This window comes from Enoplosus armatus, chromosome 4 (assembly GCF_043641665.1).
Source record: "Enoplosus armatus isolate fEnoArm2 chromosome 4, fEnoArm2.hap1, whole genome shotgun sequence".
NCBI lineage: Eukaryota > Metazoa > Chordata > Actinopteri > Centrarchiformes > Enoplosidae > Enoplosus > Enoplosus armatus.
This window is the reverse complement of record NC_092183.1, coordinates 20,089,767-20,113,433: the sequence shown is the minus strand read 5'-3', so window position 1 is coordinate 20,113,433 and position 23,667 is coordinate 20,089,767. Positions and strand designations below refer to the sequence as shown.

General features: G+C 44.2%; 1 protein-coding gene across 2 annotated transcripts in view; it reads right to left on the bottom strand.

The window, feature by feature from the left end:
* The window catches only part of lmx1bb (LIM homeobox transcription factor 1, beta b), a 44,672-nt gene extending 26,366 nt beyond the window's left edge, over positions 1-18,306 (bottom strand). For both annotated transcript variants that reach the window (XM_070904459.1, XM_070904458.1), the window contains exons 1-2: positions 18,168-18,306; positions 17,467-17,653 (exon numbers count right to left, since the gene is read on the bottom strand). In XM_070904459.1, the coding sequence (XP_070760560.1) occupies positions 17,467-17,653; positions 18,168-18,306 (326 nt within the window). The remainder of the gene's footprint in view (positions 1-17,466; positions 17,654-18,167) is intronic.
* Positions 18,307-23,667: the final 5,361 nt, after the last annotated feature.

Here is a 23,667-nt window from a genome sequence, read left to right as displayed (position 1 = left end):
TTCTCTCAGGCGGAGCCACACATGCACATGCACTGTTACAAACCTGATACACCACAGCCTCCTCTCTCCATTTTGTTGTTTACGTTCTAATACCACAAAGACAGCTGAGCCAGGGAGCTCTGTATATATGGAACAGTTGAAAGGTGGTTTCCTCTTTCATTCTGCAAACTTAATCATAATCAAACAGTTTATCCCGTGTGTTTGAAACAAAACTGGCACCTAGAAGGAGGTGAGAAACCCCTCTCACTCAGATGCCATCCAAACTCCTGCAGCCCCTTGACAAGATCATATGCATTCATCTGCTGTGGCAAGCCTGAGCGAGGTTATGCAAATGAGAGATGACAGTGTTATTGTGTGAGGAATATCAATGGAGTAATTACTGTTCCATGTCGGGCTATTGGCCCTACGCTGGTGCGCCCAGCCAGCGTGCTTCATTTCTCAGCCGCCCTCTCGGGGGAGAGATGAGCGGCGTGCTCTGGAGAGCAGAGCTAATAATGGCAGCACGGATACAGGCAGGGCTTAGACGAGCCCCGGGGTCCTGAGCCGCAGACTGCTAAACGTTGCAGGGGTCTCAGGAGAGCCCCCCAGCAAAGATGAAATGATTAAAAAACCACCCAACCTGACTGACAAGCTGACCGGCCACCTATAACTCTTTGTGTGGTGGGTCAAAACCACCAGTGCTCGCTTCAATCATAACAGCGGGTGACCTTTTTGGACATTAGCTGGCTGCCTGACAATGATTCTTAGTAGAGAGTTTGAGAGAAGAAGAAGAAGAAGAAAAAAAAAAGAAAAAAAAGCAACACTGGCAGATGAGAGGAAATGTTCCAGGTAGCTAACCAGCAGAAATGTGCCGCACACACTGAAACGCACGTTTTTAAAAATGAATCAAATGGATTGAAGGGATGATTTCTAAATCAAAAAAGCGCTAGAGATAGGTAAACACAAAATGATCTTGTAAGCACTTTGCTTCACTGACACTGTAAGATCCTAATGATCTGGTCTGGCTTCTTCTTAGCGTCTTGGCAGCCGTCCAATAAGCAAACTCCTTTGGCATGTAAGTGCCATCAAATTTAAAGCTCAAATTTGTTGGGGTGTTTAACAAAGCACTCTCTTCAACACGCGAAGATGTCAACTGCCTGTAACGTGTCAACTTTATCATCTTTTACCTGTGAGGGATTGTCTAATAAATAAAAAAAAAAAAGGCTAAGAGGCCACAAGTTCAGCTGATGGGGAGAAGACAACGCGAGGAGAAACTTCAAAGAGTGACGGCTGGTACAGGCCCCGCAGCGGTGAATTAACATACCAAGCAGGAGGAATGTTTTCTCCCACACACCTTAGTGAAGCAGCAGCCTAATCAATTTCACTTTCTGACGGAAAATCTCCAATTCCTTCACTGTGTACTCGCTCATAATGCAAAGAAGAAATTAAGGTTTTAGACAAAAGCACTGAATTCCGTGTGCATTCGGTGGAGCCGGAGATACTAAATGTTCCGTTTCTACATTTTATAAAGTAAACTGAGCAAATTTCTCTCACCTCAAGAGTCATTTTTTGTGTATTATGTTTACTTGCGTATTAATTATTTAATAAGGATACAAATGACTTTGACAATTACTTTCCATTAACATATTAGGGTTAAATTTGAAGGTGATGGCACGCCATCTTTGATTCTTTATGCTTTGCCTCTTTTAGTTATTCATGGTGAATCGAGTTGTACCAATACTGTTATATTACTATTATTAGGGAGAGTCTTGCAGTTTTTTTTCCTCGTCAAGGGGAGGGTCCAAATAAAATATTAATAACACCCCCCCCCCCCCCCGCCCCCAGTCATTTTCATACAGTCCCTCATAGTTTTAGTGCTACAATGCAGAAAGGACTGATGTTTTAACCTAAACACCAGATAAAATCGTATAATCCCACAAAACTACAACTGTCCGCACCTTCTCATATCTGTGTCAGGATCGGGGGCGATGAGCTTACAAGACAGGGGCCGGATGAAAAAGGAGGTTCATGCGTTGCACTTGTACCTTCACACCATTCATTTCCAGGTCAGGTGCACCTCTCACATAGTCCAGACACCTCATACATCTTGCAGGCAAGGACCGGCTTATCTCCACACTTATCTCCCAAGTAATAATTCCCACTTAAAGCTGCAGCCTCAAGCAAATGACCGAACAGGACGGGAATGGCAGGCCCGGGTGGTACACCACTCCCACTCCCTGCAAGGACTCCTACAGGCTACACCGACCACTGACCACTGTGGCAGGCGCTCATGAAGCGGCCAAACTCCTAAAAACCTGATTAGAATGTGAAAACACAAGAAAACCAAACAAAAACAAATATATGATTTAACTCCCCTAAGGTCTAAAAAGTGAAATGTATTCATTCACTTTGCCCTGGGTGTGGGATTCAGGAGGGCATTTGTGAACAACCCAGCTAAAACAGTCAACTCAATCAGCCATTCCCGGTCGACGAGCACCAGAGAGAACCCCAAGCTGAGCCATACACAAGCCTCTTGTCTGACGCTAACATACTTGCTGCTGAGCATTTCCCCCACAAACCCACAAATTCACTGAGAATGAAAAAGTCGCACACGATTTTCATCCAATCAGCATCTCCTTTCAATCCTGGACAACAAGGAGAAGAATAGCACAAGAGCAATATATATAGTGCCAAAAAAAAGATCCGCTTTATATTTGTGGTGTGAAATCTCAAATGCCTCCCTCCCTTCCTCGCTGCCATTGTTCTTTTTACTTAACTGGCCTGTTTTTTAGTCTGTTTTTTAACAGCAATAAAGAACAGCCTGACAGAAATCTGCCTCTCCCTGACGTGGTTTCTAGATGTCATAAATCTGATGACTAACTGGCTGTTTTGTTTATTATTCCTGTTTCTGTGCTTAATGTCCTTTCAACAGAGCTTTGATCCTGCTAACCTTATGGATCCTCACCATAAACACTTACCTTCTGAAGGCATTTTTATCACCCCGAGGCTCGATGCCAGGCATCTGTACGGAAGTGCAGCAACAGATAAACTTGCCATTTACCAGCAAGGGCAAAGAGGACAGCAGACTCTCTGAGCTCAATGTTTTAAAACTCCTCCATCACCCTCTGGTTACGGTTTTGGACTTTTGTGGGCTGTCGATTTGGCATGAAGAGATATAATGCATGTCTCTTTATCTATTCTGCTATTTCAACATGTGACTATCTCACTATAGTTAATAAAAATCACCACAAACCCTCATGTTTTGGGTTGCAAATTACAACTCTGATGTCATTGTAGACCATAAGAACATCACATTATTCCATTATTCAAGCTGGTACAAATATGACTGATGATATAACTGATGTCCATGTCCAACCAGATATATCAAAATTCATGCTATTCTCTGGTAAGATACTGATTATTTTGATCATATTTTTGGAACTCGCACACTCAAACCCTGCATGTCTGAGCATACATACAAAATACACAAACCACCCGTGAACACTTGGTCGTTGCCAGTGATGTTTCTGTGAGCAGGAGACCACAGGAATTGTTTATCACTGCGGATCAGAGTGACTAATCAGAAGCAGGCTGTTTCTTCTTGAACCTGTGCGAGGTCGAGATGTTTCCCCATCCCACACTGAGACACGTACGTGCCACGGCATGACCTACCCCTCCCCTCCTCCTCCTCCTCCTCCTCCTCCTCCTGAGTACCTCACCAATTCTGGTCCCAGCTCCACAACCAAAAGGGACACTCTGTGATGTTCTGCTGTCCCAGCAAGACTACAAACAGCCATGCTGTAGGGTAGCAGAACGCGGGGGAACCGTGCCTTACTCAAGACAAATGTTCCCTTTCGTTCTGGTTTATTTATCCCACCCTTAATCTTAATAATTAGCAGATAATGCATATTCTTTCCACTCTTCTCTCTCAGCCATGAGTCCATACTTAAGTATATCAAAGAGGCAAATGAATAATTACGGTAAATAAAAAAAAATAAAAAAACAGAGAAGGGAATGAAATGTGATTGCTAGGCAAAGTAAGAGTTTCCATTAGCATTTGCCAAAGTACCATTAAATGTTATGGGCACATCAAGGCCCACAGAGCACGTTGGTCAGCACAGTGGGAGTATGACATCTTACACTGTGCAGGGCCTCATTCTGGACCATGCAGACAGCTTCAAAAGAACTTAACCGTCAGGAAAAACAGTCTGTAGGCCTAAACCACACGGCAAACGCACCACTCACAACAAGATAAATGCTGAACCGATTTACCCTGGAGGGGGTGGGGGTGGGGGGGGGTTGGGGGGGCGTACTGCTCGATGTATTATACTTAGTTACACAACATTTCTTTGGTATAAACAACAACAAGCCAATCATAATATCCAGACGAGGCCAAACGCTGTTAACGGAGAGAAACAGGCCGACTTCTACAGAAATAATGATCCAGAGCCAAGGCACTGTGATAGAAGTGATGGAGCTCTGTTGCCCATGAGGGATGTTTCAAAGCCACTCGAACGCTTGTCAGTGCAGTTTATTACTTCCTTGAAATATCTGTGAAAGAGGAACCATTGAGCAAAAGAAAACTGTTTAAGAGCTGGGGGTGTAAATCTCTTTTAATGCTGCTGATCCCTGTGTTAGTGCCGCTTCCACAAACCGCTCGCTGTTTCTCCTTCCCTACGGTTCCCTCATTACGCATCGTCTAGGAGAAATGGCTACCTTTTCACTTCGCCTTCTCAAATATTGCAAACTATAAGCGGTTTTCTAAGTTATAACTGCAGGGGCTGTGTCTGCCAAGAGTCTGTCGCTTGTACTTACCCCCCCCCCCCCCCCCCACCCTTTTATTTCTGTGGCTGTTGGTTAGGAGAAGCCATGTCACAAAGCCAAAGTTGTGACATACAGAGGCATGCTGTTGTAGTATAAACTTGATATGGATATTTGTGATACCGCAGGAACATCTAACAGTGGATTCTGATGGCTACTGGATGACTAACGTTCCTAGACACAATGTTCTTTTCTGTGTATTTTCTTTCAGTGAGGATAGATTTTGACAAGAGTCCCGAAGCCCTCCACTTCTCCCCCCAGGTTAGGTTAGTTCCTGGTGGGATGTTTTTGTGCGGGGAGGCCACCTCTCTTTCTTATCTTCCTGTCATCTCTGTGGGACGGCAGGGCACGACTCCTTCTCTGGCTCCAGAACCACAGGCTTCCCCTGGACACCAAACCGCCGCTCCACACTAGATGTACTCTTTGAGAGGGTGGTTGTTTAGGGTGTGTCAGAGCTTATTAGCGCCAGAATGTGTGAAAAAACCAGAGCTGGACGAAACAGTATTTGCAAAATACGTTTTTATGGGTTGTTTCGCTTGTCTTAAGTGCCAGCAGCGCGGGGTTTTACCACATGAGGCAGAGCAGGCGGACAGAACACTTGGACAATCACAAGGAAGTATGTGAAGGTTAATTTGCTCTTTTTGTGATCAACAGCTGATCTAACACTCTCTGAACTTGGTAAACCACATCCCACTGCTATTTGGAGAAGGGTAAAATAAATGACACTGAACAAAACTCACATCACCATTCTCCTACAATTATGTTTGGGAGGAAGTTGGTGCTTGTGTGCATAAATATCATATTTCTACCCCCTAAATCGGTGGTTCCCAAAATTTTTGGTCAGATGCCCTCGCACAGCCCCGTCAGATGAACTCAAGTATCCCTTTATTGTTCAAAATCTGTTCATGTGAATAGATTTTAAACTGAACAGTATTCAACTATTAACGATACAAAAGTGGATGTAATAGTGGATATTACAATATTTTTCCATACGATTGAATTGTCAATGTTTAGGTTGATTTGGTTAAGTTTGCATTTGTAGTAGCAGAAGCTGGACTTTTTTAGCCACTCATCTATTACACGCGTATCCATTACTTTTAGCTACTTCGACCATTTATCCATTAGCTTTTCCAACTGTTTATCCATTACGTTGACCTATCTGTTTTGAGCATTAACGATATTAGGCTACATAATTAAAATTGACTTGACGTGACAAATTGACAATTTATCCATTATTTAGCTATTACTTTTAACCAACAGTTTCAACTTCTCTGTTACTAGCTTCCATCCAAATGTGGTGTTCAAGCGTCGTAGCTGAGTCAATATGTGGACATATTCTTTTAGTCAAATTGTAATTTCTGTTCTATTAAATTACTTGAGCTACTCGACAATCTTACCACGTGCACCCTGGAAACTGCAGAAGTGCCCCTGGTCGGGTATCACTGATCTAAAGCACCATCACGTGACCCTTAACACTGTTTACTGCCTGTAATGAGTCTTTAGTTGCCCTCAACACATAAATATTAGTAAAATACATGCAAACAGAAGTGTATGTAGTTAATAGGCGATTACACAATTTGAAAAGGAGAAAGACAGAAAGCACTACTCATTCCTATGTATAAGTTGTGGTGAGGCTAAAACCTATAATAAAATCATGAATGGCAGCATGTGTGTAGATAGTCCCTCACATAGACATACTTGTGGCCAATAAGAAAAACACATGCTGCGTACTGAGGCACTGAACCTGCATGCAGCATGGAGAATGTTAATAAGGATTATGGTCGATGGACTTATAATATTCGTTGCGAAGGCCAAGCGTGTTTTGCCTCTGTCTTTGAAGAGGCAGAGGCTTCTGCCAAGCAACACCAACTTTCATGTTTATGTTGAAAAAAAAAACGTCTCTCTGTGTCACACTTAACTAGAAGAAAATGCAGCTTAAATAAGCCGGAACTCTCCAGAGTAACAGATAGAAATTCCTTCTCTGTCAGACAGAACGGGGCTGTAAGTGCTGTAATAATTTTTCTAACATGTAAGCCATAAAGAGATGCTGATGCCAGAGAGTGCGCTGTGACCCTGCCGACCTTGAGCCTGCTGCCTGGCCTCTGGTTAGTGTAAGCAGCATCCAGCTGAAAGCTAGCAGAAGCCTCCATGTGTATATGTGATGTTTCCAAGGAGAGATGGACCAATTAATCTGATTATAGTCGCAAATCCTCCGACATGTGTAGGCCCGTCTGCGACCATGTGCAGTACAGATGTGAGTCCATGTGTGTGTAAGTATGTATGTACCTGTGTGTGTGTGTATCATATAATGTGATCCACAGACAGAGTGAAGGTATGTCTCCATGCGTTTGCGCAAACTCAGAATCTTGGCAGAGAGGCTATATGACACACAAGATTTATGAAATATCTTGAGTGACATTTTGCAAACATTTATCAGTCTTTCCAGAAAAAAAGATGGTTGCAAGGGAGCTGTAACTGTATGCAAATACACGCTGTGGGTGAGTGGTTGCTCCTCGGAAGTCAGAAAGCGACAGTTAAAAGTACCTGAAATGAAATACTGGGTGAAATAGAAAACCGTCTGTCAAAGCTTTCGCGGTCTGTTTAAAAACACAACACCCGAGCACTTAAGGGTTTTAAACAGCCCCTTTTCATTGGCATTGCTATGAATATGCCTATTCTGAGGGCGATCCTTTCATTTTCAAGCCAGAGATCTGAGTCAGTCACAGCTCGGCGTATGTTTGTGCCACTGGCTGCAGCCTGCGCTGAGGGGCGGGAGGAAGTGGAACGAGGAGCTGACAGACAAGGCCTGATACTGCACTTCCACCACAGGCCAATCCCCAGCTAACCCCTGTGCTGACAGCCAGGATGTAGCACTCATCCACAGGCCACAGCCCAGGCTCGGGGGCCCAGGAAAAGGAGAGCATGGAGAGCATGGAGAGGGCCGGTCTGCTGATGATGGGGGTGGGGGGGTTGGTGGTTTGGGTGGCACGCACCGCTTTCTGCCTCCAGAGCAGCGCGACCAAGAGGAGAATCCACAGACTGTGTCGCCTGCCAACAGCATGTCCAATGCTTGGCCGGGTGACAGACCCACTACACACACATGCAAGCGGGCACGCTATACACACACACACACACACACGCACACACGCACACATATGGCTACACACATGCAAGCACATTCACACAGGAATGCAAAAAAAAAGAAGCAAAACACGCGTTTAAACGCAAAGTAAAGCTGGAACCTATAAGATATCATGAGATAAACATGCTGTATCAAGAAACTGCAAAAACACAGACATGAAGACACATTCACACCACAAACACTCAAAGTGGCATTTTTCCTAAAGCCAGATTTTCTGGTTGCTTTACAGATTAAAGTGTAAAAGTGAGACCATCCAACACAGACATAACAGATGACGGCCTCATTGTATTTTCACTGCCAGAGTGCTATTACTGACAGTGCAAGTCATGTGTAACATTCATCTAAAAGACTGCGCAAGGCAGAACCAACATTTTGTGTAGTTTAACCTCCCAAGCCAGATGTAATTGATAACATGACCTCATCAAAACATCAGTTCTCTGATATGTGTTGCGAGACAGAGTCTTAGAAGAACTGAAGACTGCGGGTCAATAAATAATGCGGTCCTAGTCGGTGCTGCGCAGAAGCACAGTGGAGTGATGAAGGTTGAGAGGCCACCGGTGACCCCGGCTGCACGCTGCGAGAGGTTCTCCGCTCAGAGCCAGAGCTGTCTCTCCAGCTGGGATCACAACACAACGTTGGAGCTCTGGTTTCAGAGCACGACTCCGGCCTGGGGCTGGCGCTCCCCTGTGAGGCAACGTTAAGGCAGACAGGCACCCTGGGGGTCAGTCGACCCACCCACTCTCAGGAGGAGGCAGCGACAAGCATAGAGGCCAAAGAATGACTGGGGCTACCTCAGACCGCAGCTCTGCTTTTTTAAATGCTGAGTTTGGGTTTGCATCAAGCCACGGCTTACTACAGCTATTGGCTGGCCCCAGAGGCAGACTCTGTGCATAAATAATGTGCTATGAGGCCATGAGGTCGAATCAAACAATACTATCGGCTGGAGGAGAAAATCTAGATGAATAGAGCAAACAACTCAGCCTTCACCTGCAGCAACACATTTTTCTTACCGAGGCAACCGAATAGAAATCTCCATCCAGAGAGCACTGTGAAATCACATATGCAGAAAAAAACACTTTGAAAAATCTTCATGTTTTATCCCCTTATCCATCCCTTTCATAGACACCAGATCATTTTGCAGCGCTCAGGAGTCGTGGAATTTCCCGAGAAGACGTATTGTAGCAGCTTTCTTTCTGGGAAATATTAATATCCAGCCAGCAGAGGAAAGGTAAAGGGAGAGGAGAAGGGATTGGGGGTGTACAGCAGGGGGGTGAGGTACAGACGATCAGTATCATGGCATGGTACCTGATGATAAAATGCCTCTTCTATTGCAACTCTTACCAACCCCCCCGTGTGCAGTTTCCTCTACTGTTTGCCACCTTTTTATGCAGAACATGACATCTGTGTTGCAGCTGTCCTAAGGGACACTGGCGGTGGTGGTGGGTGTCTGGGTAACAATCCAAGATGGGCAGTCGTCCTCTCTGCACACACACTCCCGTCATCGTGGCTGCACTGCAGATTCTCCACATCTGCCTTGCCTTACACCGCTTAGCCCTTCTCTTACCAAGCCCCCATCATCTCTGCCTCCCTCCCACGTCTCCACTCCCCCATCAGGATCATCCAAATATTTCCCCTCGCTGCTTTTTGAAGCTTCCATGGGTCACGAGACCTCATGCACAAATCATGCTGGCTTGCCGTGGGGGGGCCGGTCAGAGAGGACGGGAGTGAGTCAGACGCGCGGAAACCCAATCTGCACTGTTTTCATACAGGGGTTATTTTTCTTGCCAAGACAGCCATCACCAATCAGCGGCTGGTTCTAAACAGCGAGTTTAAGGAGCTCTCACTGTGGATGCCGGTCCTGGCAGCTGATTTCAACCATATTCCCCAGCCGCACCAGGGGGAAGAGACTGAGAGTAAATTCAGAGAGCCTGACAGCCTGCAACGGTTTAACACGGGGGTTAGCCCCAAATACATAGCTCTGGGTTTATGTTGATGGATGGATAACCAAATCCATCTCATTGTTTGCAATAAAACATAGATGTTAGTTTTTACACTGTGACACCACACTTGCCATGGTGCTGAATTATGATCTACTGAGAAAGAGACCTGACAAATGCAAGAACTCAGTCAGCCGCCAGTTTTGGATCTTGTATTTTTTCGAGATGCAAGGGGGGGGAAGATAACAAATACACAAGGATAATAAGAGAATCAAGTCAGCTCTACAGTGTGTGGGCACAGGAGGTTCAACACCTAATGCAGAATTTTCATAACAGAGAATATTGGACAGGCCCTCCAAGCAGGCTGGTAAACAGGACAGACAGAGCGGGATGAGTCAGTGTGGACCTTCCCTCCCACCTGCAGTGCACACCAGCTCGGGGTGAGAGGAGATGCTGGGCAGGAATCTGGAAGTGCTGGTTAAAGTAATCACATTGGTTTCACTGCATCTGATCTGCAGTCTAACAGACTTCCAAACAGTTGAATGAGTAAATAAAGTGCCCCAGGGGACTCCCGCTGGAGATGGATTACCACAAGGGTGCACACACAAAAGGAACTGAAGCCCCACAACCCGATGTGGGCCGCAGACAAAAGCCTAGCATTGGACCTCGACCAGGGAACCGGCAAACTTTATTAATCTCATCCTAGACTGAGCCTCCTGCTATTGCAATCCATGCACTCACAGACAGACGCATGCTCCGCAGTGAGCAGGTACACACTGCGATTGGGTGCAGAAGTAGGTGAACATATGCATTTGCACACGAGGCGGAGTGTTTATGATTGTGTGCATGTGCTTGAGCAAACATTTGAACGTACTGTAGATGCACAAATGGTGCGCGCATGAGTGTGTATGCGTCCGCTCGAGTGCATAGACCACATAAGATGAGTCTCATGCTCACTTGGCTGTGGAGGCCGGGTCTGGAGGGGACTAAGGGCCGTGGCATTCTGCAGCCCCATCCCACCCCGGCCCCATTCTTCCCCCTTTCTGGGCCTGACACAAATAAAAGGATTAGGAGCCCCCGTTTCCGTCAGACCCTCCATTCAAGACAAAGCTCCGACCAGCTTAGTGTCACACTTAATGATAAAAGTGCAAATCTCTGTCAGTCACTTTGGGCAGGAATACCGGTATTTGGGGGCTAATCTCATTTGATGAAGATTAAAAGGGGTAAAAAAAAAAAAAAGAAAAAGAAAAAGAAAAAGACAAAGACAAAGAAACGTGTTTTGCCGTATCTGTACAAAAATCTACACCACTGAAATTCTGACAGCCAAATTTGACATGCAGCAACTACGATGAGGCGCTGAAATGTATCTTTAAAATACAGAGCGTGAATGTGAGGCAGTGAAAAGAGCTTAGATGAGAGACAAAGAAAGAAAGCAGCAGAGAGAGGAAGCAAGTGTACACACACACACACACACACACACATATACACATGCACCCACACCCTCAGAAAAACCTGGGGTGTATGTAGACAAACACACTGCTCTGCCCATTCCCGTGTAGAGCTAGAATGTGTGACGTGAGTGTGAGAGTAAGCCTTGGGCACACAACAGTCTGAATGCAGCACTTGCCACTATGATGCCAGTCCTCTCTAGTGTATCTGTGAAAAGCCTACGTGTTGGAAAAACATTCCAGAGTGGGATCACATATACACAGTTGGGGCCAGCAGCGATACTGCGAGCCAGCAGCAGAGGCCATGTCTCAATTTCTCATGCACGTTCGACCAGGCTGCCTGGTAGAAACAAGTGTGGGCTACTTCCAAACAGATCTGGAATGCAATTAAAAATGTGCAGAAATCATTTGGTTAAATGTTACACGTTCACCGACACACCGTAAACGATATTTGAAATGAGTAATTTCAGCGCAGCAACAAGGAAAAAAAAAAACAAAAAAAAAAAACAGCCACAAAAATGTTTCATCCTCCTGATTTAAACATGTAATCTGGCAAATTGAAATTGAAAACATTTGCTGAGTGTGTGTATTTCTCGGCTGGCTACTTTAAGAAGCCTATTACAGTATTTCACAGATTTAGCCAAAATCTAATTTGTAAATTGCATTTAATGGTTTGTGGTAACCTTCCTTTTTGTTATGAAGAGTTGTCATGCTGTGAAAATAAACCTGAAGGCCCGAGGACTTGGAGCCAGTAATGAAAATCAGTACGTTGCCGAGCCGATGGCTTTCTCTCTCTCTCTCTCTCTCTCTCTCTCTCTCTCCGCCGTCACTGATTAGCATTCCCGATTGACTGACATGTCCCACTGGCTGCCTAACAGCCGGCTTTAGGAGATGAGGTTAAATTGTGGCTACCAACAAATTGCATGCTTGAGTTCCTCTGCACCCCTCCGCTATCATCCAGTGTAATGTGAGCACACCAGGCAGATCCCTCTGCAGATCCTTCTCCTCCCCTGCACTACAGCTCCCACACACAAAGCCACAGAGACCTCTTTCCACATCCCTCGCCACCAGCCTGGCCTCTAAAGTGGTGATGGGCATTACCGTGGCTGAGCCTCTGTGGCTTCCCATAGCGTCCTGCAAAATGCTTTGTGTCCCAACTGCTGCTGCATACACATACACACTAGTATGCTTATGGCACCCCCCCCCCCCCCACACACACACACGCACACGCACACACACACACACACACACACACTGCACCCACTCATTTCTAGTAAAACACACAGCGGAAATGCCTTTATAAAAATAAACCTTCATGAAGTCACCTGATTTAATAATGTAATACTTGTACTTCAGATTTACTGACAGCGTCACAAAAAAACATCAGGTGAACGTAAACAGCAGACTACGGAACCTTTTATGGATGTAGCTGGTGTAAAATTTATAAGAGCACTATTCATATATACAAGGGTTCATGTAAAGAGATATGTTTAAATCAAATATTTATCACTCACAGAGCTAGAGCTATTTGTGGGAACCGGAAAGAACAAAAAACAGAGAATCCAACATGTAGCTAGTGATGCAAATAAATACCACTCCAACAGGTCCTTTAATGGGTCTAAATATGTTGGGGTGTGGGGGGGGGGGGGGGCAGTTAGCAAACCATGAGATGACAGATGATGCATCCTAGTATGCTGCAGGGACAGGCCGAGCCATGTTGACATAAAACCCAATACTTCCTTACAGAGGAACGGGGCCAGCTTCAGCTAGCTCCTTGCCGAGCACTAAAAATCCCAGCAAGCTGAAGCAATATTATCCGGCTTAGTGTTTCTAACATTAGATTTGTCTCTCTGTAGAGGTCCTCTTTTATTTACCCAAGAGCAGTGGCTAAAGACACATTTTTATCCTTTTTAGGGAGAATTAAAAAAAAAAGAAAAAGAAGAAAGTATAGAAAGGCTGGCAGAAAGGAACGAGCACCCGCAGATCAGAGCTGCCTCGGAAATACAGTCAGAGGACAAGTCTTTAATTAACTGCAAAACTGCCCGACTGGGTGGACAAGTACATCCCTAGTGTTTTTCTTGTTTTGTTTTGACTTTTTTTATTTTTTTTTTTGGTGTGCATATGAGTGTTCACAAAGTGGCAGGCCACGCGGGAGTGTCCTATAGTGAGTAAAACACACACACACACACACACACATTCGGTGAGCTAACACAGAAACCCCAGCCGTCAGCATCTATCCGGCACACACTGCTGCAGCGTCCCAAGCACAGCTAATTAAAAAACAACAATTTCACAGGAGGGCACTCCAAACAGTTCTAAAAAGCACCTCTCAGCACACCGGGGGATCGCCAGCATACATGGGAGGTGAGACAGGTTCTGGGAGCTCTGCTTTTATGGCTTCATCACTGCTGTGTTTTCCTACTACTCATACTACCGTGACCTGAATTTCATTTTGCTTACAGCACGTGAATTTGAAATTTTTTTGGGGGGAAAAAAATCTGCATGCTGGTATATTTGGATAAGTTACAAATGAAACATTCTAAAATAACATTTTGCTAGACAGTAAAACTTTATAGAGCATGGGAGAGAAAAAAAAAATCCACCCTGGAATGCAAGGTTTTTATGCATCAGTCGGACCCAGAAGTAGGCAGCTTGGTCTATAGTGTAGTTACTTAATGTTGTGTTTTGGAGATGGAGCCCATGGCAGTTTCTAACAAGGCAGTCCATTACAGGGGTGTTGTCCAACACTTCGGTGAAGTGATAGGCCTTATTACATGGCTCCTTTCAAAGCATCTGCTTGGTTAGAGGAAAGGTCTCCCTGGGGAAAAGATCTCCCTCTTTCTAATGATGTATAATTGACCTCCAAACACCAGGGCACAACAAACTCTCTTGGGGTGGTGTAATTCCACTCTCCCTTTTACATACCGCCCGTCTCGTTCAAGCTTGTTCCTCCTCTACGGCTATGGCTCCCGTCCAACTGACAGCTCTGCCTATTTGCCTTGAATTTGATCAAACTCTGCTCCGAAATATTCTCACAAAAGGCAGTGCTATATTGCCGTATTTCTCCTCTTCTAAAATATATTTCATTGTATTATTTTCCCCTCTGGAATATAAGCCTGTACATCCGTACATTTAAGATTTTTATTCTTTGGACCCTGAATCCTGGAAAATATTCCTCATTCACAAAAGCACCTATTTTATACGAAGACAGGGACGGTAAACACAGGTCAGTTGCACGGCATAAAAAAAAAGAGGCAAACATATGGGATAAAGGCTAATAAAATCCAATCTCGTTACTATATAATTGCACTATATGGAGCAAGATGTGTTGGACCGTGTTGGTGGGAGTTTTAATAACACAGTACACAATTGTTTTCCCCCGTCTGCACTTAAACCTGTTCCAAAGGTGCCAAAAAAGACTGCTTGCCAATTCCTTGATTTATTATAGCTAGTGAGAGCTGATTACGGGGCATGAATCAGTTGCTGTAGGAATGTAATTAGGCACGAAGACCTCTGTAAGGCTAGGAGCTCTCTTCACAGCCCAAAGCAGTTTGTGGGCTGACAAATGCATCTTAAATGGGTGTCATAAAAGTCAAAAAGGTGCCAATTACATCTTTAAGTATCCCATCAATGCAAATGGAATAAACAACAAAAAAGAGAGATACTTGTGTCTGTGTGATGGAGAGACCCTCCAGCTAGATTTGAAACTGGGAGGGGTTAAAAAAAAAAAAAAAAAAAAAGTGTGAGAAGGGAGGGTGAAGAATTAAAAGATGTGATGAATAACAGTGTGTGAGAGCAGGACGTCGCCCAGCAGGTTGTTGTGTTTGGCTGCGGTGATCGGACTTGCCACACAAGCTCACAGCATTCAAAGTACCAAATGTGGCAGAGAGGAAAAAAAAGGGAGGAAGTTATATCCCAAATATGGTACTTCAAAAGCATATCAGAAACAAAATGCCAGGAAGGAGTATTATTTGGAGGCAAAATAGATCTTGTCTGCCTTTGTGTGTTCATCTCTGTCTTCTTCTCTTTACACACACAGAGGAAATACAAAAATGAAAAAAAAAAAAAACTACAAGTGGACAGCGCTAAAACGGGCATGAGAAAGAGATCCTTCTCTCTCTCTCTCTCTCTGCCGGACCAGTCTCAGCTTCCAGCCACCTCTGAGCCGTGACGCCGCGACTCTGGTATCCCCTAGTTACTGCTATGAATTTTCCATTGTTATCAGCCGACTACACTCCCGTCACAAAGCTGGATGAATGGCACGCATGGCAATGGATGTAACTCTTTGTTGCTTGCGAGGCATCTAGCAGAGAGCCATAATGTCCCGGTAATCGAAGGAGAATTGTTAAAAAGGCCGGACACAAAAAGCTGGAAATTTAGTGACAAGCATGAAAAGCGCTCATGCGACGAGAAACACAGGACACCCCAGGGCCCTCACAGGCCAAACCAGCAACCCTCAGCATTGTTGTTACTTCTGTTATTTGCCTCCACATACCTGCCACTGTCTCTGCTGCTTTTATGTCTATTCACTAATTCAATTTACTAATTTATTCCACTCCACGGCTAATGGCTGCCATGCTACTTCCTGTCACAGGCCTAATTTAGACTGTGATGCTTTATTGTCATTCACCATAAAACAATACGCACAAGTGGGCAATTCCTACATTATTATCATTCATCTATAATTCATAAATTAATATTTTTAGTTGCTGTAATATTAATAATGCTGTTTTGTTTTTTATTTTATTTATTGTGTTGCTGTGAATAGAGAAAATTATCAAATTAACATTTAATCACATGAGTCTGCTGGTGTAATCACACTCCAGCATTTTATAATAATAGAACACTTTTTTTTTCTCTACATGTTTTCAAACTGTGAAACTTTATTTAATGACACGTTTAACACTAAATTATTAATGCCTTTAAAATTCTGTGTGTGTGTGTGTGTGTGTGTCTGCGTTTGCGCGAGTGAGCCCTGAACTTGTAATTATTTTCTATCATTATCTAAATCCCCGTTTGCGTGTTGAGCTTGCAGGGATGTATAACTCACGTGGAGTAAAACGCGCAGATAGTTTTCATTAAACCGTTAAATGCTTTCCACGGCTGCTCCACGCCGCGTGCTACAGCACATCATATCCAATAAAATTTAAATAGGATAAAAAATAACCTAGAATAAAATAATATATATTTTTTTAAATATGTACATTTGTACGGGTCAAATAAAAAAAAATAAAAAATCTTTAAATCTTTAAGGAAAATAGAGGCATCAGATTTTCAGAATAAAATAACATGTGGCCTCGGATCGGTAAAAAAAATCACCTAAGCTGCGCTGTGGGCTCAGGGTCTGTGGAGAAACTGAAACCGTGTTTTCTACATTTTGTAGTGAATCTGAAGCGGTTGATGGTGATGGGGGAAGGCCACATGATGCAACCAGGAAAATACATGACAGACAGCGGACTGACAAATATAAAAAAAAAATAAAGAATAAAATAAAATGAAACAAACCCGAGACTGCACGCCTGCGCATTCTCGGGCCTGAGTGGGATCTGGTCTTTTTTTGTTCTTAAACGCGCTCCTATTTCCACAGAGACACATGTGGAAATATCGTGGGCCACCGTGACAAGAATAAAGCCAAGCAGATGACAATAATATATGACCGCTAATGCGTGCGTCCTCCAGCCAGTGTGAACAGTCTGCTGCAGACTTTTCCATCTCTCACATTCATATTTACATTTTTTTGAAAAGAATCTCTGATTTAATTCCACTTGTTTTGCAGGAAACAAAATCTGAGGCGCGTTTATATCACACTGCCATGTGGGTAGATCTTCTTTTTTTTTTTTTTACTTTTTTTTACATCTGATTAAATCTTGTAAAATTCAAATGAGACTTCACACGAGCTGGATGACTCTTCAGACTGTATCTCTGCACTGTGAATGAGACACACACACACACACACACACACACACACAAGGCCTCCAGGCCACCAGAGCCATCACAATGCCCTTTTCTTTCTTTCTTTCTTTCTTTCTTTCTTTCTTTCTTTTTTTGTTTAAATCACTGCACCCCAACCAAAGCAAACTGAAGAAATGCAACAACAGAAAAAAAAAAAAAAAAACAAGAGAGCAGAAATTGCGCTTACTGTTGGTAGTCGTGTTTGCAGTAAAGTTTCCTTTCTCTGAAGTAACAGCTGGTGGTGAGAGGCTGTTGACACACGGTGCACTGCAAACACTCCTCGTGCCATGAGGAATCGTTGACCCTCATCAGGAAGCGGTCGGAGATGGGACGCTGGCATCCTTCACACACGGACGGATGGTGACAGTCGGTCCCTGGGAAAAAAAAACGGCAGAGGAGTCGTGGCCCCGTCAGAGAAAGACCTAAAGGCCCGAATCAAGACCCTGCAAACGTCTGATTAAAAGACTCTAAAAGCGTTACAGGCTTACACACCGAGTGCCATAAGAAATCAGCAGAGGTGCTGAGGTATTAATCAATTAAAACAACAGGTTTTAATGGGTGAATCTGGTATTTTCTCTCCCGTGAGGCCTGAGACGACATCACTCATCCAGCCTTTAGATAAAAAAAAAAAAAGGGCTCGTTTTCTTGACACTGACTTAATAAAACTAACATTTTTTACACTTGCGTGCGAAAATGATGAACTTTTGCTGTTGGCATTTCCACGGTGGTGGGTGTCAGGAAACAAAAGCAGCATGCATGCACAGTAACGGCATCCAGACGAGGGATGCAACAGTCTGTAAAGAGCGTGACCTGCGCAGTCTCGCAGTTCACCGTGATTTGCGGAGGGTTTTTTTTTCTCCCGCGGTAAAAGGAGAAGAGAGGACTCACCGAGCATGACTCCGAGCGTGGCCTGTCCCGATCGCAGGGGGTGATCTTCAATTTTAATGCCGTCCAGCATGATGCACGTCTCGGGCTGTTCTCCCGCGGAGAGGCGCTCCAGTGACACCAGACCTGTTGCAATATCCATAAGAACACGGTCAGACCTGACAAGAAGAAGAAGAAGAAGAAAAAAAAAAACAAAAAAAAAAAAAAAGAAAATCCCGCGACACGCAAAAACGGCTGTGTTGGAGGACGGAGCGGAGAGACGAGACCTGTCGAAAGCGCCTGAGCTCCGTGTGACACGCAGCCCGCAGCTCGGGACTAGAAAAGAAAGAAGAAGAAGAAGAAAAAAAAAAGAGAGAGAGAGTCGACTTTTGACGCTCGCAATAGTTAAGAGGTAAAAAAAAAAAAAGGCGACGCGGATCCCCGGTGTGCCGGAGAAGCTGGGGACGCAGAGAGCGAACGAGAAGAGGCGGAAAACAGTCACCTGTTAGGACCCGAGGACGCTTTATCTTCTCGCCCTCAAGCCGACGGGAGAAAGCGGGGGATTTCTTTGCGAAATGACAGTTTTGTCAAGGATGAGGGGAAAAAGACGGCAAACTTGACAACAAATCTCGCCCCCCCCCCTCCTCTTGGAAGAAGAAAAAAAAAAAAAAAAAACAACACACAGCCACGAGAGTGTGTATGTAGATGTCCCGGCAGTAACTCTTTGGAAGTAACAAAGACGGTTGGTTGGTTGGTTGGTTGCTTGGTTGGTTGCTTGCTTGGTTGGTTGGTTGGTTGGTTGTGCCCCTGTCGCTGCAAAAGTCTGAGATCGAAATTGAAGCGAGTGGATCCTCCCACTCCTGCATGCATGGCTACACTTTTTTTTTTTTTTTTTCATTCCCCCCATTCACGGCTATTGGGATGCTATTGGAGCAGAGTACAGTGCGCAGTCCAATAACAACACACACATGGAGTCCACCGTGAGGAAGACTAGGAGAGAGGGGGGGGGGGGGGGGGAGAAGAAGAAGATATTTGACACTACGATTATATAATAATAACCATTACAACAACAATAATAATATGCCTAATAATAATAATAATACACTACAATCGAATTATTGGGAGCATTATATCACGGGCTTTCTGAGAAAATAAAAGATTATTTTGCAAAAATGTCATCAGAAATATTGAAGGCAGAGGAGGAGGGGGGGGGGGGGGGGGGGGGGCTGCTATATTTAACATGAATTGGGATGTTTCCCTCAGCGGTGAAACACACAGATCAGCACACGCTGCCTTTGCTCTTTTGTGTATTGTTTCCAGTGGAAGCTGCTGTCCCCTTTCAGCTGATGCACCTGGCGATCAGCGGCGATAACAGCGGCCTGTCCGGCACTGAGGTGGCCACCGCGAGCCAGGTCTGTCCATCCACCGGCCAGGAAACAGCAGCAGTAATAACAGTGATCATATCACCATCATCATCATCATCATCATAATAATAGTAATAATAATAACAGCAATAATAATAATAATACTTACAGGCCTGTCATGTATTTGTTTTGCAGGAACGCAGCAGCAGAAGATTTACTCTTCTCATCTGCTGTTCACTCAGCTGATCAGTTTTTATCTTTGATCTGAGGAATGAGGCTCGTGCAGAGTAAAATGAACCCAATCTGAATACTTTATTTGTACTTATATATATATATATATATATATATATAAACATATATATATATAGCGTCTATGGGCGTTACGGGTTTTGCAAGTCCACAAACTTCGGGAATGATGAGTAAATTTCTTTGTCAAGATGTGATCAAGATGTTTGCGGAGGACTGCTGCTCTGAGGCCTGTCTGAAATTACAGGGCTGCTAATGGGATTGTGCGCTGCTTCCCATGTCACGCTGCATGAGAGGATCATTGTCATCATCAACAATGTCTTTAACAAAAAAAAAAAAAAAAAAGACTATACATCTACAGGCCCAGGCAAGAAAACACAAGGAGACTGGACACATGGAAGAAACGTTAAGTGTCTTATATGTTCAGAGCTGTTCATTTGAATTCCTAAAAAAAGAACTACCTGCTGCTCAGTTAAAGATAATGAAGACACGCCTTGTAACACGGAGACAAACACTGCATGACTGACAGGACAGCAACGGTAATAACAGCCTAATAATAATAATAATAATCATCATAATCATCATAATAATGAACACAATAATAAAACGATATGAAGGAAAAACTCGGCCGTGTTTTTCCACATCACTTATTGCAGGATCGTCTCCTGAAGGGAAAAGAGAGAGACACACAATGCGACAGCCATCAGGCCTCCCCTCGCAGCGTTTACCTTCGATCGCGGTGAAGGCCGGCCGAGCTTGCGAGTCGCTCCTGACGTCCTTTGTGCAGCATCCAGGCGATGACCTGTAGCCCAGTTTTTTTTTGGGGGGGGGGGGGGGGGGGGGGGAAACAGAGGACAGGATTGTTGGCGTTGCCCTCTGCCGTTCAGCGGGAGAACAGCCGAAGCCGCCTGAAAGATGCAGCGGAGCCAAATAAGAGGCAGGAAATTTGGCATTTTATTAACCTATTGTCACATTTCAATAAAAGGGAATGCCACCACGACAGAGACGTTTAAAGCACAAAGAAATATGATAGGAATACTGAATCTTTCATTCCCCCCCCCCCCCCCCCCGTGAAAGGACACAGATGCACACACTTGCTCTGTTGAAATCAGTCCATACCTGCCAGTCATGAAGTCATCCACCCCCCCACCCCCCCTCCGCCTTAGCTTTCTTTTCCTTCTATCTGCAGCTCTTCTATCAGCATGGGGTCAATTACCTCCGCCTCGCACTATATTGGATTATCTTCCCACTAAGCAGCATTATGAGCTATCAATACAATATAATCAATACATTTTTAGAAACATATACAGCCTGTGTTGCCCCCCCCCCCCCCCCCCCCCCCCATCCTCCTCCCCATCCTCCTCCTCCTCCTCCTCCACCATTCATTCGGCAATTATCGGCCAGGTCACTTGTGTGAATGAGGACATCAAACATACATTCAATAAATCAATCCGCCAACTTTTAGCCGGCGGTGTTTTAATGAGCCTCTACATGACAGGCCCTCCCTCGCCTTCTGTAAAGGCAGGAAGAACAACGTTGCAGCAGGTGTGCAGCGCAGAATGCAACGGTCTCCAGAAGTTGAGCTATTTACTTTAGAGTAAGCACAACTGTTGCATCCATCGGAAAGGGTAAGAGGCCATTATAACGCGCCACACTGCAGCGCCGCACATTCCTGCAAGGGGGGATCAGAAGGCTGCTGTGATTTCGATTAGAGTTTTCACAGAGCGAGGGACGAAGTGATGAATATTGAGAAAGGAAATACGTGGACTGCTCGTTTGGCACGCAGAGAGGAAGACCGAAATAATTTGGTCTTTCTGATTTGGATGTGATCCTGCGTTTTAATGGTTGAGCAAAGTTAGAAATTGCGGAAAAATTTGGCGCAAAGTTTCTCCTTCTCTGAAAGTCAAAACCGGCAGGAAAAAAAACAAAAACAAATTGGGAGTAAAGTGCTTTAACGAAACGAAGATGTCGATTTGGAGCAATTATCAGTGCTAATTGTTCCTTAAACGAACGCGTTATTATGAGCGTTACGACGTGCTCTTATTGTGAAAAGACAAAAGAAAGGGCCACGGAACGGAGCACAAACTGGCCCTCCTTTAATGAACCCCATAAATACATCGAATTTGTTTTTTTCACGACTTCGTTCAATTCAAACGCAATCTAAAGAAACGCATCCGTCAAATTAAAAGCATAACCTATAGCAAATTTATCCACTTTAATTACATTTACGTCACGCTGTTTTAGAAGCCGCGCAGGATCCATTCATTTTCCAGCCCAGAGAATCACTCACACGACCCGCACTGTGTCAGGGCCTCAGGACCCGGAGGCTGCAATCAGTGTGCTGCAAAAATCACGGAATGTTACCTGAATATGCGGCCCGTGATGGACGCTGCATCTGTGTCATAATCTGTTGGTTTTTTTGTTGTTGTTGTTGTTGTTGTGTTTTGTTTTGTTTTGCCGAAACAAATCGCAGCGATAAGCTTTTTTTTTTAAATCAAATACCTGAGTGAAAACATCCTCAAAGGAGAAACTCTGCAAACCAAAGACATAATGGCTCCCTAAACTGCATGGCTAGAGGACTTTGATAGTTAACTGACTTTGATCTTTTAATGAGTGTTTCTAAACTCTCCATGATGCTTTTTTTTTTTCAAAAGCTCGAATGAAAAAAGAAAAAGAAAACACACACACACACACACACACACACACAGGCTCCTTTAATTTGTTTGCTGCAGAGTTGCACTCGAGCATCTTAAAACGCAGCCTGACACACTGCACGAGCTCTCATGCTAAATACATTTAGAGGAGTGGTGGGGGGGGGGGGGGGGGGGGGACATGCCGTGTGATATTTCTCTTTTAGCCCGAACACGATTCTCTCACATCACACGGACTCTTAAAGCATTTCGGTGGCTGTGAAGGTTTGAAGGGCAGAGCACGTCCCCGGTCCAGTCCCCGGTCCAGTCCCCGGTCCAGTCCCCGGACCCGCTCTGCAGCTTATTGGAGGTTTGCACGTCGGCAGCAACTGGAATTTAATCTCTCTTCGCTGGATCTTAATGTTGTTGGTTTTTTTTTTTTTTTGTTGTTGCTATTTTTTAGTTGCTTTCATCCCCCAGAAAAAAAAAGAAAAGAAGGAATATTGTTTCACTATGATTTCACACAGCAAGCAAACAGGCAGAGCACTGCTGTAATAACAAACAGGGTATGAAATGCAGGGCCCCACAGGCCTGAGGGCCCCTGAATACTAAAACAGCCTGCACTCGTTTGGATGTCACGTTTTTAATTTAAGTCACAAATTCGGTCGATCTGATTTTGTACTTTTTTTTTTTTTTACATTTCCTATAAAATGTTATTTACATGCATTTCCTATTGAGCTTTGCTTAAAACCACACATGCACAACGAGATAACTAGTGGAGTTATTTACATCACATCTCCTTCTTCCCTCTCACTCACATATTTCTGCTTTTATTCGGCTGAACAACATGGCCCATCTTACTGAGACAGCCCAAAAAAAAAAAAAAAATGATAGTGCAGGATAATCCCAACTCCCCGAGGATTAAGCCGGAGTATAATACAGCACTGTCAACCCATGGCTAGATTTGTTTATGTTATGATTTATTGGATTCAGCTTTTTCTTTTCTTTTCTTTTTTTTCCACTGACAAATTTATTGAGTTCCTGACAGATGGCCTGACAGAGCCCTGTGTGACAGCGAGCTGACATACAAGTTTGAAATGTGAGGCTGAAAACTGTTTACCTGCGTTTGTGAAGTTTAAGGCTTGAAGCAAAACGGAGCTGTAACCGAATTAACATAAAACATAATAATATAGTCCCAACTCCAACCACTGATAGATATATCATACTAAAAAAGAATACAAATTAAATTATACAAATGCTACATGTAGTACTACTACTGATATG